The following is a 19542-nucleotide window of genomic DNA, read 5'->3' as shown; positions in this document are numbered from 1 at the left end:
ATTCATTTCATTTGCAAATTTTTTTCGCCAGAATTTTTCAAATTAGTGCTGCTTCGTGTGCATTGAAATCACCATAAATTCCAGTTTGTTCGCCGTTCGCAAGCAAATCTCAAGGCTTTGTCCTGGAGTTAAAGGGCAGTTAAGATCGAGAGAAACTTGAATTTTAATTAGAGCCTAATGTGCGGGGGTTGCGCCCAGCGCGAAGACGCAACGCGGCGCTTGCGGTGAAATTGGTTAGATTACTGGCGAATGTGGATTTATGGCTGGGCGCGCACAAACTTTCCGACGCTGCAACCGCAGCGGCAGCGCAATATATTAATTATATACATTTAGGTGGCCGAACAGACACATCAAACCCGAATTAATTACGACAACAAGGCTCAAACCGCAAGCGTCCGCGCAAGCCACACGGATTGATTTATGCAAAAGTCTCGTTTATATTTTGCGCAGCCGCCAAACGTGGGGAACACAACGAATACGAGTGTGTGTCGTCGTAAGGGATAAACCGGGTCGAAGGTGAGACAAACCGTGGAATTGCTTGCGTTTCCAATATGCCGCCCCACAATTTCGACATATGTGCGCGCGCTTGAAAAGAAATGTTTTTCACTCTTCGCTTGGTTGCTTCGAAGCGCGGCTTCGGTCTCAAGTTGCAATTTTTATATTTCCTTGCCGCCACTGCCGCCACTGCCGCCACCACCGCCGCAGTCGTTCATGTCGTCTGAATTGAAGCGACAATGTTTGAATATATGTTTGGGGAATATAACAAGCGCTCGTGTTTCGAATGTTTCGTGCTCTATTGCACTTTGTTCGCTTTTTGCCGACGGTGGGATGAGTGGAGGCGGTCGCTTTGGGGACGGAAAGTACGGTCGGAGGTTTCTTGACGCGCGTTCGACGAAGCGCGAAAAGAAGAGAAAAATTAAAGGTCGGGAAGAATGTGTGCTGGAAATATAAATACAAATATTCTTTGGAATATTTTTCACCAGTAAAAAAAAGTGTATGCAAGTCAAATTGTAAATTTTCTGAAAGCCTCACAAATAAATAACACATAAATATTAATACCGCGATTAATTTAGTGGTTTTAATAGTTTTAATTTTGGTGTATTGCGGTTGTCTGAATGTTACCTGTCGGACGCAGAGCACATCGATGTGGGGTTGGTCCAAGTCCAAACACGAGGCGTCTCTCTGGATGCGCGTTGCGCGAAATTCGGATCACGAGCGTGCGTTCGGCGAGCGTGTTCGGAGGCACTGCGTGCGTGGAGAACTAGCAACAGGCGGCAGCGGCGGCGTGTGTATGCCGCCGACGGGGAGGCGCCCAACAGCTGAAGGCGGTGCGGCGGGTGCGCACTAGGAGTCGCATCGCCCGCGTCGTCATGCCAACGGTGCGGCTGCCGCCCGTGCACGCCGCCGACGCCGCCGCCGCCGTGGATACGCGCGCGAAAAGCACCGCCAGCCGCCGCTCCGGAAACGAACACGACGAAGCGAAAAAATAACCTTGGTGGACGCGGCAGGTGCGCGCCGCGATACGCTCATTGCCATGCACGCCGCCAAGGTGACATGAAGCGGGCGGGGGTGGGCTCCTCCTAATTGCCCCTGGATGGCCAGCCCGTCTACGTCGAACGATCGTAATGACGACGCGCCGATTGACACACGTGAACAAGCGCTACTATCTCGAATTCACACGACGCGCACTACCGCCACTGTCCAGTTGGTCGGGAACTTTGTATGTCATATGTGTGAATTCATTGTAGATTAACAGACAAATTTCTACCTCGCTGAATAATCTGTCGTTATATCATTGCTTGAATCCAGCTACCCACGTCAGAAAAGAGCATCATACACGAATGCACACAACAAGTTCCACAAACTTCCACTAATTAGTCGTCGACTAGGTAACCGACTATTATATACGTCGATATAATCCTTGAGAAGGATAATGTAACAAACTACTAACAACCATATAAACTTCAAATGCGTCAAACGACAATGCACAGGTACATAATAAAATCTGGGCTACGATGAGCATATTTTAATACTCCAAAAATAGATCCGCGACGAAAAATAAAAACAAAAATATAATCGAATCCTTTTAGCTTAACAAGTATATGGTTGTGCTGCATTCGTACCTGAAATATTCGACGGCGGAAAACCCGGAATGGGATGATTACCGAAGTTGGCTCGTCCATCACCGAACCGGTGGTGGACGGCGGGGGGCGGCCGTGCAGATAGTCTTTATGGCTTTGTTTACTTCGGCGCGCGAGGGTACGACGTATGCAAGTTTATATAATCGAAGCTGAGAGTCGAATCCAACACAAAGTCCATAACCAAAACCCACAAAACACAGTCGCAACTTTTCTGGAAACTGCGTAGGATTGTGAAAGTGGAATATAGTAAACCACCATCAGTTTGAAGTCGATAATATATAAAATATTAAATCAAATAAAATATTCATCTTACTTGACCGCTATTTTTCACTTATTTTTAGAAATATCAAATTTAATTTTACAAGATATCCACAAATAATGAAGACATAAGTTGTGAGCAAGTTCAACATGAGTTTAAAATGTTATTATGATAAGGGAGTGTTTAAAGTCTCCGACAGGAAGCAAGTTATTCCAACAAGTTGGCGTAAATATGTAAAGTCGTAAAAAGTGGGAGTTTCGGCGGCTCGTAAAGCGAGTTCTCAAATTAGTAGCAACTTTAGGTCGCACGTTGCGCCAACAGCAGTTGAATTACTTGTTAATGCCAGATTTTCATCATTTGAAACCATTCATATCATTAACATTACCATAAGATATTATTGTGTTAACACACACCTTGCAAAACAAATGTAAAATAGTTTTGGGGCGTAACTTAACCAACAATACAATTTTAATTTAATTTGTGAAGCCCTGCGATTACCAGGTTGGGAAACCCTGAATTATATTATTAATTTGTAATAATAAACCAATGTACGTCGTGCAAATACACAAAACACAGCCCAAAACATTTGGAAATTCGCGCATTTGCATACACGCATGTTTAACTTGGCTTCGTAATTACAATCCGGTGCGGATCAATCAACGATTCCGCGCCCAATCTGTGCCTAGACTCGACATCGAAAATTTCATGAAATTAATATCGCGGCGTCCATTGACGAGATATTTCTATTTGTTGAAGACCTGTGTTGTAATTACCAAATTTCAATAAATCGAACATTTTCACCACACGTATAGGTTTTATCAATGCGCAGGTTTCATCAGTTTTTCATATGGACCCGCATTCCAAAACTGATAAACATCACATACAAAAATGAGTAAATCACACCGAAAATTTTACGCGCACATGTTAAAAGCAATTCTGTACATTTGCTTTCGATATAAACGATATCAAATATCTGCGACCGCATCTACATCCGCGCGTCGATGAACATCGAGCGAATATTTGCGCGACACCGAAATTAATAGTAATTAAACCGCGCGTAACGCACCCTTTGCGTATTCACCTATCGTTATGAAAAGCACATGGCTGAATTAAACCCGTCCCACATTTTGCATACCACGTCCGTTGCTATTGACAAATATAATATTGTCATAATTCGTTTGCGATTATTAATTCAAATAATGTAACAGTGCTATGTGATGAACGCGTAGGAATATATGGTTTCAATCAGAATCACGGTCATTGGCAAACATGTGTGGCTTTGTTAATTCTGAATTTAATTTGAAATATTTATATAATATTCCAGGATTAACATTTATATAAATGTACATACCTGAAACATAGCTTTTGCATGTCTCATTGCAGATGAAATATGATAAACTTACCTGAAACAAACAAAAATTATTAATTAATTAAAATATTTGAAAAATATTGCATATATGGCATACCGTAGGCGTACATTTATGTTTTTATAAATAAACTAAAAACTAAAAATATATTGTCATGTTTGCACATCCCAACAAGTTATACTTTGTTTTAATAACACTATGACTAAACTTTTAATTAAATTTACTATATTCAACAGTGTGCATCATTTGCAATGCTTCATATTACCCATGTGCATTTAGAAATTGTTGTGCGAATGACTACAGCAATACTGTATCCTTATTAAAATACCCCAAACATTTTGGACTACTACTCCCACTCACTTCTATTCTTCATAGAGTTGCTTCCACTCGGCGATGATCCCAACATAGAGATACCTCTAGCAGGTATTACCCGTGTCCTCGCTTAATGAGATTCGCCTCAAATAAGAACATAATGAAAGCGACGTCACTGCTTTATGTAATATTAGCGCTTGTATGAAGTGTGCATGTGCAACAAGCGTGGGGGTGTGATGGCCGTGCGCGCACAACAATGCTGCATAATCGCCGTAATACGGCCGCGTTGGGATCAACTCTTCATCGAACCGCGCCGACATTCATAATCTCGTTGCGGGAACCCGGCCACCTGAACATTCACTAACATTCAGTTACATCCAGTTACAGCCACTTCCAGTTTTCCATGACTGACGCCATGGAGCTTAGAACGGCTTGAGTCCGAACGAGCGTGCACGAGGAAACTTTTAATTGTCTTTGCCAGGAATCAGGTCACAGAGTTTTAAATTGTATGCATTCAGAAAAAAAACTTGATTGATATTTGTATGAATGAGGTTTAGTATAGTTCTTTGTACTGAAAACTTATTTTTGTTAGATGGTCATATTTATTTTGAAGGTTTGTTGAGGATTTGTTTGTGTTTGGGCGTTGGGGCGGTGGACGCCATTAGTCGTCGATGATGGCAACCCTCTCAAACCGTCCGCACACGCTCGCTGGGAAACTTAACGATCACCCATCGTAAAACTTTCTTTTATATCGAACAAAGTTAAATGAGCTGGCAGAACCAGAGTTACTCCACTAGGGCAGAATGTGAGCAGTTTCAACCCTCGACAACCAACAAGGAAAAGTTATGCTGTTCAAATTATCAGTTCTCACTTTTATCGATTTAAAAAAACATATTTGTGCAAAACATAAAATTAATGTATTATATAGAAGAAATTATTCCTGAAAAACTTTCGGACGCGTATTGGATTTATTTAGCAAGTGTTGTTATGCTACATAAAAAAAGATTTTGCTAAGGACCATTTTTTATGCGATAACGATGTCGAAATAAAAAATAGGGATCGTAAAATTTCATTGACCATCTATAAAAATATTGGTTGGAGGGAACCTATCCACACGCGCATACAATGTGTTCTCAAGTCCGATAACAAAAAAATCCAGGTTTAGTATTCAAAAAAATCTTCCAAACATTTGGTAAAAAGGTCATAAAAGGACCTTATTGGATATTGAACGTAATGTGGGTTAAGGAGAAATTGATAGGGGCGGATTGCCTATAAGAAAATCGCCCGATATTAATGGCCAAACCAAAAAATACAAAATTTCAAAATATTCCTCAAATATCTTTGTAGATATGAAAAATCATCAGTAAACGTAAAATAATTTGCGTCGTTATTATATCCTGCTGGTCCTTTTAGCACACACTGCGTTTTCATTCTCTTGCCCTCGCAGTAGCTCACATCAGTTGAGGCGCTGCGATGGCGGCAAAGGTTCCGCATGAATGGAGCACGTTTATTGCGATCGAAGGGGGTGAGTGCCGCCGCCTGCAGAATTCCTGCTGGTGCTCACGCTTCGGGAAGGCGAATGGGCGGCGAGGCGCTCCAGTAAACAGCTTTACTCGCGCTCCATATAGCATGCCACCCGACACGACAACACACCTTTCTCTTCGCATCCTCATTATCAACTAACACACGCGGAAAACACAACCAACAAGACATGGCAGCCTAAGTAATATACAGTATGTTTAAAGGACACATTGAAAAATCAAAAATTCTTGAATTTTGTAGTACAAATCATTGAAGATGACGAAATTAAATAATATTTAGGTAAATACAAAGTATATATAACCAATCAAGTTGATGGTGATTGGTATGCCACCTCATAGATAATTGTTGTTTGTACTGAATCCATTAAACTTTCCAAGTGCTTCCTCACTATACTATGGCCCTTCATAGGTGTGCGGTTGGAATTGTATTACGATGCATGGAAATGGCGAAAACACAAACAGGCGGTGAACAGAAATAGCGCAAAGGGTGAGACACCGCACAAGGCCACCTTTACTCCTGCACACGTTCGCAAACTATTAACAACAAACAAAATTTAATGGAAAACCTATTTGCGTCGGTGCGCAACCTACATTTGTTTTGACAAACTCACATTTTACGCTACCTCAAACCATCTTTCTGAAAGTGTCTACCTATAATTTAGTTCACGACTTCTTCGACTAGAGTTTCGAAAATTTTGTGTTTATTCAAAGGAATAAATAGAGCGGTTCCGGAGTTGATGGCAGATTCAGTCTGACTCCTGAATTATTAACATGTTTTGATGACAAGTTTAATTTTTTGATAGCAATTTAAATTGCGAAGCACAATAATTCTATATATTAAAATATGCGCGCGTTGTTGCGCTGTTTTCCGGTATGTAAATTTTGTAATTTATTTCATGACCTCACACGCTCATCGTGCCATTTCCATATTTTTTTTCGGGCATTTTTTCACACATTTAAAGCAAAACAAGATATGCGTAATAAAAACACGGCACGTCATAAAACTCACACTTCGCATTTTTTCGGACTCTAAACTCAACATAATCAATGTTTTGCAGCTGCAATGCTGCGCGGTGAGAAGCAACACTCAGTACGAAGCGTAGCAGCCTACATATAGGAAGGCCATTAGAGTAGCTGTTGTAGCGTAATAATTAGAAATAAAGTGCGCCTCGTGCACAAATATGATATAATGTCGGAGCGGAGGCGGCCCTGAGAATGAGCTCATTCCGAGTTCCGGGCTCAGGTCGGCGGCAGGCATGGATAGCGATGGAATGAGGCAACAGGGGGATGGTTGGAACAGGGCGGTCTATTTATGCGTGCGTGCACAAACGTTTTCGCACATCTGTAGAAACCCCCCGGTTAAAACGTGCAGGATCGGAGTGTTTATTCGTTTGCGGGCAAAAAATTGGATTTATCACCAGCAGATAGAAGAAGGGGTAGTAAAAAAAAAGAGGTGTATCTCAAAATATGAAAATATAGCAGTGAACAAAAACGAACGAAAATAACGAAAAATAATATAAAATTAATTTCGCCTTGAACTAATTTTAATTGCCCAGGTTTGAAATGCACTAAAACACTAATATTGATCCCCCATCACAAAATCTGCGTCCTTGCGTCGGAGATTCGTTTGGAAAATTTGACGAAAACTTTCAGCGAGATGCAAACATTAATTACTTTTTGTTGAAGCTTCCATTTCGCCGCTTCACGCTTAAGTAGACTGCTCAGAAGACGGTCTAAACGAGTTTGGATCTAATTAAAATTAGCACATGTGAAAAGTCCTTAACCTGCTCACTTGGCTCTCCTCTTGAAGCTCGCGTGAATTCCACTAATTAAATTTCAACATGCATTAAACTTATATAAGTGTGACTTAAGTACGCTTGTGTTTAACAATCTATATTGCAATATATTCCAAGGAGGTATAATATGTTAGGTATTATTTTAAAACAATTAAATTTAAAACAACTTGAAACAGTTTTAGAAGTAAAACAAGAAATTCTAAGAACACAATATATTCTAATTGATATAACAGGTCCGATAAATAATAATAAATGTAAGAAAAGATATTTATCAAATTTAATTCAATTTGAGTACAATTGTATCCAGTATCAAGTTATATTCATCCTGCGATTTGCGCTTCTATCGCATTGTCAAGATTCGTCCCCATGGATTTGTTTTAGTGTCTTTCCACTTCGAGTTTCGATAACAAGGAGAATAAAGTATCAATTTTACGAGGACGCATTAAACGAGCATCTTGTAACGACTTAGTAGCGACTGTGACAACTCAAGATGCACTCCACAGACAAACAAGATTTACAATTGCCGGGTTACCATATCATCCGTTAGCTATTTTGTTGCCGATTTGACGTTACGCCTCTCCATCTGGCGTATTTATATTCGCTCACTACCATCATTCATCGTAAAATCAAGATTAAATAAAATAGAAAACCAAATCAAGCAAAAAGTATAAAACCAAATCTAATTTCTTCCCGTGGCGGTTTTGAAGCAGGAAGTCGATGAAAAAGTCAGTCTATAAAACGCGCTGAAATAAAGTATTGAAACATTCCCGGCTTCCTAAACGATATAATAAAATATCGATAATTTTCCGCTTTTTCCTGCCGAGGGGATTGCGAGTCCTTCTCATTCTTTGAAAAAAGGACCAGACAACCACCGTCGACGGAGTCGCGTAGGAAAGGAAGGAAGTGTGCACTTCGCTCCGAAGAAATATGATTTACTGAGTGCAGGGTCACATCCTGCTCTATATACAGTGTGTTTTTACTGCTAATCGTAATATCAGTTGTAACTAGTCAATGTATTCTACAAAGTAAGTTTTTAATTTAAGTACCATCATATAAAAATAAAATTGTTTATGGTAAATCATTCATAAATTTTGCTGCGGCGAATGCTAACGGTTGAGGTGTTAATGTGATGCGTTAAATAATGCACACCTAGCCGCCCCTCAACCATTAGGGGCCATTACCGCGCGCCGACGATAACGAATTTATTATTTCGCCCCTGTACGCACTCTGATTTCAACTTTTATGCTCACACTCATGAGTCCCATTTGCATGTACGCATCTCTATGTGTGTTGGTGAGTAAAAACGTGTTTTCCTAATTATTAATTGAATAAGCCGAAAATGTGGAATTAACGTGTCGCGTTTGCGCGTCGATTTTAATCAAGCATGTAATAATTTTTAGATTGAATTTTGTTGATTCAACGTGAATTTAACATCAGGTTACAATGACTCTGTACTTGTTTATTAAAATCAACTACTATATTTTAATTAATTTTGACGCTTTAATTAAACTAATCAAAGTATTTTATTTCTATTGCATAATGACACAAATTGTGTTATGTTTCGGATTGTAATTGTAAATATACTAAAATCGTTTTTGAACAATAAATAAATTGATGACGCTGGTTCTTGCAAAGTTGTGGGGTGAAATTGTCGTGAAATATGCAGACAAACGCGCGCGCGTGCACGCGCCGACCTTAGATGGATTTGCCGCAAAGACGATGTACGTGCGATAACAAAGGTCTCGCTACTGTTAAACATTTACACAAGTGACACGCCGCCGCGCGCCCGCTGCTCGGGCGGCGTTCCCACGACGCTTGGCGGCGGTCGCAGTGGCGGTAAATGCTCGAAATACTCGAAACGTGATTGTTAACACTTGATTTTTCTCTGCTCCGGTATTCCGCCTACTCGTTTTCGCACGGTTTCTGCGTTTTGTCTTTGTATCCACTTTTTTCAACATTTCTATTCGTCGTTTGCGCAAGGCTCGTAACGCGTAAAGCTTTCAATAAAAATGTAAACCTATGTATTCTTAGAGAAAGTAAGGAACACACTCTTTTGGAGAAACAATTTGATGATTCATGAGTGCATTTTTTACCTATAAAAGTATTACAATAAAATTTTGCTTCAAATATTTGTTGTATAAAAATCGCAGGCTTAAAATCTCTAAAAATTTACGATCGACACTAATACAGTTGGATTATTTTAGGTAAAACAATGCTTTATAACAATACCAGTTTAAAAATTTGCGTCCTTCATCAAAACATAATTTGTAACAATGGAAACCTTGTGCCATCCTTTAATTTACTCCGTGGTTGACCACATTATGATAGATCGGACATCATCATCATTCCTCGACGCCATATTGCGATTTATCCAGACCCCGACGACTGTCCATTGGCCAGAGTTGGTTTATTGTTTGAATGTTTTGCTTTGCTGTGCTTTCGGTGTTTGCACCCTTGGTGATGCTGATGAGACGAGTTCGTCTGCTCTGTTCATTCGAGGGTCATCACGTACGAAATGGGCGAGCAAGCGCGGGCGTCGCATTCGTGTCACGCGTTCGGCATCGCGCCCCATCAAGGATTCAAGTCTCGTGCTCGAGCACACAACTGTTGCAGGAAACTATCATGCCAAATGCCGCGCGCCAACCAGACCAGGACATGTCGAACAGCGGGTGAAGCGCAAGGGCCAAAAGATGAGAGTTGAACAAACCACACAGAGGGAAAAAACCAAAAACACAACCAAATATCATTAATACCAATCAAAAAATTGTTGTTATTTTATTTTTTATTATTTATTCAATATTGGTTTATGTTTTTTATAATTATTCTCGGAAAATATTATTTGAAATATCATTCTGTCGGTTTGAATGCAGTAAAAAAAACTTTATTCATTAAAACTCCCCAATCGCAAAGCATATAATGCATATTGCCTGCTTGTTTTCCGCTTCCGCAATCGCATTTATATTAAAACTCGCACGATTCCAGTCCGGCATTCGGAAGCGCGGTTGCGTCGGCGAGCAAATACGAAATTTTAATTAGCAATTAGTTTCATTAGAATCGTATTTTATTTCGCAATAATTCCGTTTGGCGCTGCAACTTCCAAACAGAGAATGCAATTTTTTCATCTTTTGTATTCGCGGACACAATTAAAACCCTACGGACAGTTGCATCTAAAATAATGACTTTTAGTTCACAGAATTCATGCACAAAAAAGCAGTTCTAGATATATGATATAAAATATTATATAAATACTAAAATGAGTTGGCCTTTTAATGAGTACTTCAATTAGTGACTTGTTGAATAGGATCTCTTGTTAGTAGAAACTAAGAATTTCTGAGAATTACAATAAAGATACCTTTCAGTATAAAGACAGGTTTTATTTGCTTGTATTTTGTTTCTAAAAATGTCCCCAAGGCAGTAAAACTCACTTGACCATGGCGTAGCGTTATTAATTGATTCGAATAATTGACAAATGCATTTTAGTATGTAATAAAATCAACAAGGACAGGCGATGGATAAAAAATTGATGTTGTACACGCGACCGGTGATAAATAGGTGTCGAATTCGCGCTATGAATAATGTTCGTACGCGCTGCACGGCCCAAAATTAAAACGCGAGTATCGAATTACATTTTAATTAAACGCGAATATGTGCGCATGCAATCGATAGTCGAGTGCGCGCACAAGCGTGCTGATGATCGATGTCCATGTGACCAAATTAGTTGCAGTTTGTGCGAGACTGATGGAAACGTATCTGAAAACGTGCTCTGAATCGAATCATTCGCATACCAAGTGTGGGCAGAATCTGGGAAACAATGCGACTACCAACTAAGCATACAAATTGCTTTTTGGGCAGATTTATCAGAAAATCCGCTTGTTTACCAAACATTCGCGCACTCATTATACATCAATTATATTCACTGCATTTTTGAATGTTATTGAGATTAAATTCTATTTTCATCATTTGATGCGATGCTTTTGATGCTTTATTTTATTGAATTTCATTCCATTTTAAAATTTCATTATTTTATTTTATTAATTTCAGAATTTTAGAGCGCAGCTTTTTATTACTCGTTTTTGTGCTCTAGTTGTGGGCATCTTTTGGATTTGCTTCAGGCTCGGTTTAAATCATTGCAAATTCACGTTTCTCGCCGTACGCAAAAGCACCTAAATAATATTTCCCGGCTGCGGCGTTAATGTGTTTTGAGGTTGGCGGCGCCCGCGAGCATTTAAACCGCCGAAAACGAAAACGCGTAAGTAGCTTAGTGCGCTCTGTGGTGCGCGAGTGGGCATGAACGCAATTATGGCTAATCAGTGGAAAACGCGATAATCACGCTGCGCACATGGAAAATATCGACGTGGAAAACATAAAATTCCATGGAAATTTATTAAATCCAACTACATCGTCAGTAATGATATTGAAAACTTTTTTCCACTATTATTTGAAGTCACAGCACTTCTGTATTATTTTGATTGCGTCTACAGGCAAGACAAATACCCGCAATATCTGTTTCTTGCTATCTCGTTACGAGCGCAACTTTGAACTCCCCGAAGATGTGGCGAGTTATTATAACCGGCAAGGTGAGCGCGCGTTTTGAGCATTATTAACGACTTTTACACACAACTTCCAGGGCATTCATCATCACCCCATTGCTCCTTGATTTTCGTTCTCATACCATGCTCCATCGAGCAGTGGTCCTGACCTGACAAACAACACCATCAAAACTTTGATCAGTTGGCAGAACCAAAGTTCTATCGTGTACTTAACTATTAATGTCTTAATTTCTTTAAAAATAATTAGGTTTTTAAAATCGTAGACAATTTACTCAAAAACTCAAAATATAAACTAATTAATTTCTGAATAATGCTATTTATTTATAAAACAGGTATTGAATTAGAATATGTTTACTCCTGGTCGTTTAATGATGTTTACTATCCAACATGTAATTAAATATTTGCAACTTTAGTTCTTTGAATTTGAAATATATTACCAGCCTTCCTCTCTCTACTCCTCCGACGCCCTATTATGTTTAAATCAAGCCAGTTTCGAGGTACGTTCGTCGGTGCTCTCTGAATGGTTTGTAGGAAAACTTCAAACAACAAACGAACCCGGTAATGCCGTAAACCCGACGGCGGCAACCAGGTGCGTATTGTATATTTAACGTGTCAGTTATTTAATACCCGCCGCCGCCGTTGCTACCGGGGCGGAAACTTTTTGACAAACCGAAAGCCGAACGAAATATTGCCGCCGCTGAGGCGACAACAACGCACACGCTAGGTGTATACGTGTATAGCACGCAGCTTCAGCGCAAGAAACTTCCCGTCGGACCAACATCCAAACGTAATTACCGAAAGCTTGTCATAAAAACAGGCGTCGAACCGCAGTCGCGCAACTTAACAACGCCTAGCGCAAGTTGAAGCGTGACACGCAGTGAATGATTTAATATTGCGACTGCTTCCTCAACTTCTCGGAAATATATCAATAGAGTATGTTTGTAAATTTCTGACAAACCTAAAACGTAAAAGTTGAACATGATTTATTTGTGTTTTTCGAATGCGGTGCACTAGTTGTTGAGCTTTGCAGGTGTTGAAGACGTGCAATTTAGAAATAATTTGTCAGGCTCGTTTGTGTAGCGGATGAATCGAAGCAGGACACACCCGATCGTGCATGAAAGCTTTGTGGCGATTCCGCATCCATAGCAACCGGCTCCCGGCTTTCCGGGTGCACAAAGAGGACATGTCAGCCCCTGTGCGACGTGCGCGACACACGCACACGAATGCGTTCGCTTTTCGATGTTGCAAGAATAGAAGCCCGGGTGTATGCGCCCACCAACACTATCGAATATTACTCGAAATCTGCATAGGCCAGTTCTAGGCTTACGCGAACACATTATAGAGCTGAGCTTTTTTCAACGCGACGCTTTTTCGTCTACTTTTTAGGCTTTTGTGTGACCGGCCAAGCTGAATCGCGAGGTGTGCATGCGACAAATAGTTTAATTCACAAAACCTGAATGTGCTCCTGTTGCATTCAGAAGGGGAGTCTGATTGCAAAACGCCATTTCAATCATGCATTTAAATCTGGTGCAGATTTCTGTTTACAGAGGCGCATTCAGAGAGACATTTGATAATAAAACATGAGTCAATGAGATGCTTTTAAATTAAATTTACAAAAAAAATAGTTTATTAAAATATTTAATAATTTTTCACTATTTTTGAAATATTTTACGATGAATGGTGTTATACCAATTATTGTAATGCAAATTAATTTCCGACTTTACACGGCTATTGTTGTATGCTCAAAGAAACGCATAGTCTCCTCGCAAATTACCCGCCCGTCCAAACAACAGACTAGTCTCTTGCCAGTTTCGACTTTGTCTTCGCGAAAGTCTGTGCAAATCTTGCCGGCGTTAGTCAACCGCCCCATTCCTACCTTGCTCGTGCTGAGTGTAAAAGCGGCGTGAGTCCGACATTAGAGATCAAAGACGACGCGGCGATATTGAATAACTTGTTTCTTAATAATGAATTTTACTCCACTCGCAGCGAGCGCCAAGATTCCAGTCCCCTCGGCTACACGTATTGCAGGGCAAAGTCTTTTCCATTCTTGCCGGAGACCAAGAGACCTTGTGATCGTGAAATAGAGTGTGTGCGAGTGTGGATGAGCAAGGAATGCGGGCCGAGAAGGAAGCCGAGTTTGGCGTCTTCTTCTCGCTGCGAGTGCTGCGTTACTTAGTTTGAATTGGAAATTCTCGCTCACATACTTGCATCTAATAAACTCGGGGAAATTTCCATGTAATTAACTTTGAGTTTCCATCTCAAAGATCAATGAACGATGGATGCCTGCCTGGGCGCATTCTTCAACGTTTTACATTCTACGTTTTACATCTTTTGTTGCTTATTTCTTGTCGTTTCTTATTTCACATACTATGCTATAGCTAAACAAAATTATTCTTGCATCAAAAATTGATAGTGAGAATGGAAAAAAGCATAATTCTTTCCGAGATTGAAAATCTTTGCAAACAAGTCATTTATACCATTTCACAGCGTGAAACACATCATAAATTCTCGTTAAATAACTTGTTATCTGATTACAAATTGCTTTTGATGGCGCCGTGACAAATTTTCATCTCTCCTCTCCACGGCGGAAGAAGAAGAAAAAACGCAACGTTTCTGACTGTGCGCAGCCTTCTCTCCCACTGGTTCCTCTGTTCCTCATTCGCAATTTTGCGCGGAGCGCGTGTACGTGACAAATAACTCGACGCGTAATCGGAAAGTTAATCATTTCAAGGATAATTGAACGCAAAATAGTTGCTTGTGTCACATAAACACGCCGGCAAAACAAGTCCGGGGCGGCATTATGCGCGCCCGCTGCGATGTGAAAAGGCGCAAAAGGAAATTGCGTATTGCTCGCGACGAGGCCGGAATGACGTCGGTGGAGGCGACGGCAGCGCATATTCTGGGAACGATCCACGTCTCTGACGACGCGCCCGGAAAGCGGGCGCAAACGCTGCGGGTGGCAAAAAGTCTGCTCCAGACAGAACTCATATCGTGCGTTTAACTTAGTTGCTCTCACCAAGGGCGAAGCACACGTCCTACTCTGCTGTTCCTTGAATATTCTCAGAGATCTCCTGGAAATCCGGTAAAGCTAATTTTGAATACCTTGAAGGACACATTTAAAACTACGTATTCAGATAATTAAATCCTCACACTTCAATAACAGACGCAGAAAAGTATATTGTATTTGTTATCAATTATTCCATCAAACAATGTGTGTCTGGATGATTTGATTTATTTGATTTAAATTTCTTCATTTCATTGTACGCTATTCAAGGTAAAGCTCCTTTGTTACGTCCTGGTTTGCCGTTGTCTCGTCGGTTTCTTCCATTTAGAAATCAGTCAAGCGGCTGCAATATTGTTTGTTAAAAATTGTATACACCATTACATGGTGCGCGGTGTACAGCCGCTATTCAGGTAATATACCTGCCATAATATCGCGGCAGTCTATTAGCTGTTTAGTAGCTGGTAGCAGCTAACTAAACGTAAGTGCCACTTACCGTCCGCGCAAATTGAATTGAATTTAAACTCGTTGGGCGTCGTTTATTTATACCGGCGATGTTTTCCGCATCCCTAATTGTGTAATAATTGAATTTCCTTTCGGAATTTTATCAGACGAAAAGTTTTTCTCTTGTCGTTGCCATCCAATTACCGCGGTATTAATGCACCAAGACGTCGGACACAATGCGTAACAGAAAAAGTGGAGATTAGGATGGAAGCATCAGCTTGTTACTGCAAATCTGATGCGACATATTGAGACGTATTGAAAACACGAACAAGTAGACGCGAATATCGATGAGTAAGAGCATTAAATGCAGTGCAACAGCGTCGCGTTCTTTGTCAAGTGGTTTTCCAGCCATGCCAGCGATGGAAATAAATGAAATTGAAGCTTGGCGCGTGGTGTCGTCGCTTTCGGTTGCCTAGCTGCAAGCTCGCAGGTTGAATTCCAGCTATCTATTCGCGTATCTGGCATCCGCGTTATTGAAATGCGAATTCCGGCGACGCCCGCGTTGCCGTTTGATAAAGACAGCGCCCGTCGATTTTATACATTTTATACGCCTCGATGTCGGCGAGCATACGAACCACTTTCATTTGATTTTAAGTATGCGCTCGACTCGTTACCATCAAATAAATGTCAATTTTTGACGCAAACACGCCCGCCTCGCTTTCACGATTTTCTGCAAATCGCAGGTACACATTCCGTCTGCGCGCAGGATACTTATTTTCTGTGACACTGATTCTTCAAATGCGATTGTAACGTGCATATCAGAATCGCGCAGCAACATTTTATATTTTATCCCATACAGCATGTTTAAAATAACAACTTAAACCCCAACTCAAAATAATTAAATTTTTACCAATATTTCTTATCATATTAGTATTGTGGAAATTTTGGAAGAAAATAAAAATAAATGTTTTATTTAAATTTAATTGGGGTTTATATATTAGATGACATTCAGTATAAGCAATCTGCATCACTTCGCTTTGCGTCTAACATGCATCTAACAAACCCAATAGCAAACATTCTCCATTTCGTTATTGCGCTTCTGATTCCCATCCGGATTGGTTCTCGATATAATATAGACTCTTACAAAATTGCATATTTCTAAGGTGCTCGTCTTGGCATACGAATAAAATTGTAATAATGCTACTGCGTTGCAATATACTCCTAATTGAATAAATATTCATGCGCACGCATTCCATAAACATCTATTCAATTCGAGTTTCACTACACCTCAGGAACGGTGTTATGTAATACCACGAATCTGAGCTTTCAAAAGATGAATCCAGATGATTTTGCTCGTTGTTTGTGAATAGCGAATGCAGGTTAGCCCAGCGCCGCGAGGCTCCGTAATTTGATAGCGGGGTCATCGCTTTACATAACATCTTCCCGCAAGGCGGGCGCGCTTTCCGCTTTGATTAGGAAATCTGATACATGCCCGCAATGGCGGCGGCTGTGGCGGCTGAAGCAGCGACACGGCTTCGCCCCGTTAAGCGCGTGTAATACATCCATCCATCCTTGGATTCATCTCGTCTACCTTGCGCCTTAGGTTTCTTCTTAGGTACATCGACGCAATGTTTGTTGTCGGTCTGCATCTTCGTGTCTGCCTGCTGGCCCCTCGCTGCTGGTTAATTCGAATCCCGGGTATTTATTTCCTGGGCAGGTTTAATTTTATCCGCGGCACTCTGTTTAACATCCTGCCGAGGGAATTTTAATTACTTTTGCGTTGCTTCCTTTGGCCGAGGGGCTCAGGCGCGGTGAGAAAGTATTTGTATTAACTTTATTTTAAGCTAAAATTAATTTAATTGACTTCTTTTTGATAGGTATTACTATCACCCGGAAACAACAAAAACGTGTTTTGATTTTTAGGATAATTAATATGTGAAGAAACTTAAAATTTTGCTTCTCCTCAACTTTTTACTCAAATCCAATGCTTTGTCAAGCTCGGATAACGTAAAAAAAGCAATAGCATGTCTATGAGTGAAAGCCACAGCCTGCAAGCTGGAAAATGTGATTGTGTCGAGAATATGGAACTGCAGCACGCCTCTGATGTCTCGCGTTCCGTTGCGCGTAATGTATGACTCCTCTATGAACCGACATTTTTTTCCACGCGACCTCGACGCTTCGTTTAGGTTTTTCGTTTTTCTTCACTCACGTTGTTCGCGACCGTATGACGGCAGGGTGGGATACAAATGGGACGGTAGAAGTTGTCCCCCTCTGATGTATGAAGACTATTTTCTCCATTTTCCCATTGTGTAGTACCGGGGTGGCATAAAATCTTTTCTTTTTCCTTTCTGCTTCGCGACACTTGCAACGTCATACGTGCGCGTACATTTCCTGTTTATGAAATTTCAGCCACCCTGGCCAGGCGGGCAAATTATATGTGTAAGTAGTATAAATGTATGTTTAAAAAAAGGTATACCACCACTGTGTGTGGTAGACTTAAGGCTTTTCCGGAACGTTTTGTAGCGCGGCGACGTAATGGAAGGTTTCCGAGGGCATTTAAACGTTTGCAGCGCTGGGCGTTTAAATATTTCAAAAGCAGGCCGAGACGAGGCACCAAACATGCTTTTATGTAAATGTGAAAGCTTTATTTTTCATCATTTAAATTATCAGCGAAGCCGCTCGAGGGACGTGGCGTCGCGAGGACGACGCAGCCGCTTGATGTTTTATTGTTTAGCGAAACCCGAGGGATTCCTAGCGCACAGACCGAGCACAACAGTCGTGAAACGCCGCCAACGGAGAAGAATTGCATTGAATTCGGTAAGCCTCGCGCCTCGACGCTCCGCCGCGCCGCTCCACGACCAATTACTTTCCGTTGAACACCTCACACTGCCGTTCTTCTCCGGTCGCTCCACTTTTCCGTTTCAACGTTTCTTCTTCTGCTTTCCGCACCACGTTCGCCCGGAAGATTTCTCACCTTTAATTGAATTCGTATTTTCGAACATACTTTTACTTTTTCACCGCGTTTGCTCCCGGTTTTCCTTTGGTGCCTCACTTCTTCCAAAGAGGCTTTTAATTCGCGAATTGACATCACTCCAACATGCCAATAGGCCTTCCGGAGAGGAGTTATATAAGGCGTTTATTATCTGTGCTACATACCATTATAAAAGAGTAAAAAACCCATTTCGCAAGTATTCTAAATTCAAAACAGCCTGTTGAAAAATTTTCGAGTCTCTCATTCAGATACTCAGATTCATTACATTTCGCAATATTTTCCATCAGCGCGCGTCCATTAAGCGCGATATGCGAATGCCAGCCGTCTCGGTTAATGCAATTAATCTAATTGAACATGTTGCCGAGCAAATTCGATTTAATCGACCGACAACGCGTCACGCATTCGAAATAAGCGTCTGCTTTGCCTTCACCACGAGGCAACAAGTAGATAAAAACCATTTCAGTCCTCGCCCTCGTCGTCGACGTAAGCGTTGACAAGTTGTTGCCTTCCTAGATTAATCGAAGTGAAAATATTTCAAGAAATCGGGAGCAAAATAATAAAATAAACAGTATCTGACAACTACGTTTCTAATACGAATACAACAAAATATCTAAATTCACCGGAAGTCTGCTTCGTAGCTGAATAAGCTCCCAGTAATAGGAATCGAGACAATTTATCTTGATTTATGTGCAACTCCGCTATTCAAGAAGAAGCTACCTGCTGCGCACGTTCGCTCAGGTTTATTATTACGATCATCATTATTACCGGAAAACGCACGCGAAAACGAAGCGTCCTTTACAACGAACCGCACACATCGACAACATCACTTCCTGCCTGACGTACCTCCATTATTTGGCCCGCTATTCTTTCATTGTGCTCATTGAACCGTCAATTAAGTCAGACGGAAGATCAAAACTTTAAAACTCGCAGCAGGCGGCAGCAGGGAAAAAAGGCCAGCGGAAATAACTTTTTAATTATTATTATCTTAGCGTCATCATCCACTACCTCCCTTTTTGATCGTCGCGTCAAAGTTATAGTCAAGTGGCACGATGATGAAAAATGTAATTAGTTTAATATAATTAAAGCCTTGTTCGATGCTTCGATGTTTCATCAGTCCCCTCAAGTACCTAAAAAGCAAG

The 19542-nt window shown here is 40.8% G+C and overlaps 1 protein-coding gene across 12 annotated transcripts in view; it reads right to left on the bottom strand.

The window, feature by feature from the left end:
• bru3 (bruno 3) overlaps positions 1 to 19542 on the bottom strand; it is a 179208-nt gene that overhangs the window by 72799 nt on the left and 86867 nt on the right. Inside the window, exon 1 of one of the 12 annotated variants that reach the window (XM_065300338.1) lies at positions 3752 to 3764. The exons of 10 other annotated variants lie outside the window; for them this stretch is intronic. In XM_065300338.1, the coding sequence (XP_065156410.1) occupies positions 3752 to 3760 (9 nt within the window). In that variant the 5' untranslated portion in view covers positions 3761 to 3764. Of the gene's footprint in view, positions 1 to 1122; positions 1266 to 3751; positions 3765 to 19542 lie in introns of those variants that run through there. One more of the 12 variants, XM_065300342.1, reaches the window with a different exon arrangement.

Source organism: Atheta coriaria, unplaced genomic scaffold, assembly GCF_025399875.1.
Source record: "Atheta coriaria isolate IRGN ID8LTWV9N9 unplaced genomic scaffold, Caltech_Dcor_3.1 hic_scaffold_4_pilon, whole genome shotgun sequence".
Lineage (NCBI taxonomy): Eukaryota > Metazoa > Arthropoda > Insecta > Coleoptera > Staphylinidae > Dalotia > Dalotia coriaria.
This window is presented reverse-complemented; position numbering and strand designations above follow the sequence as displayed.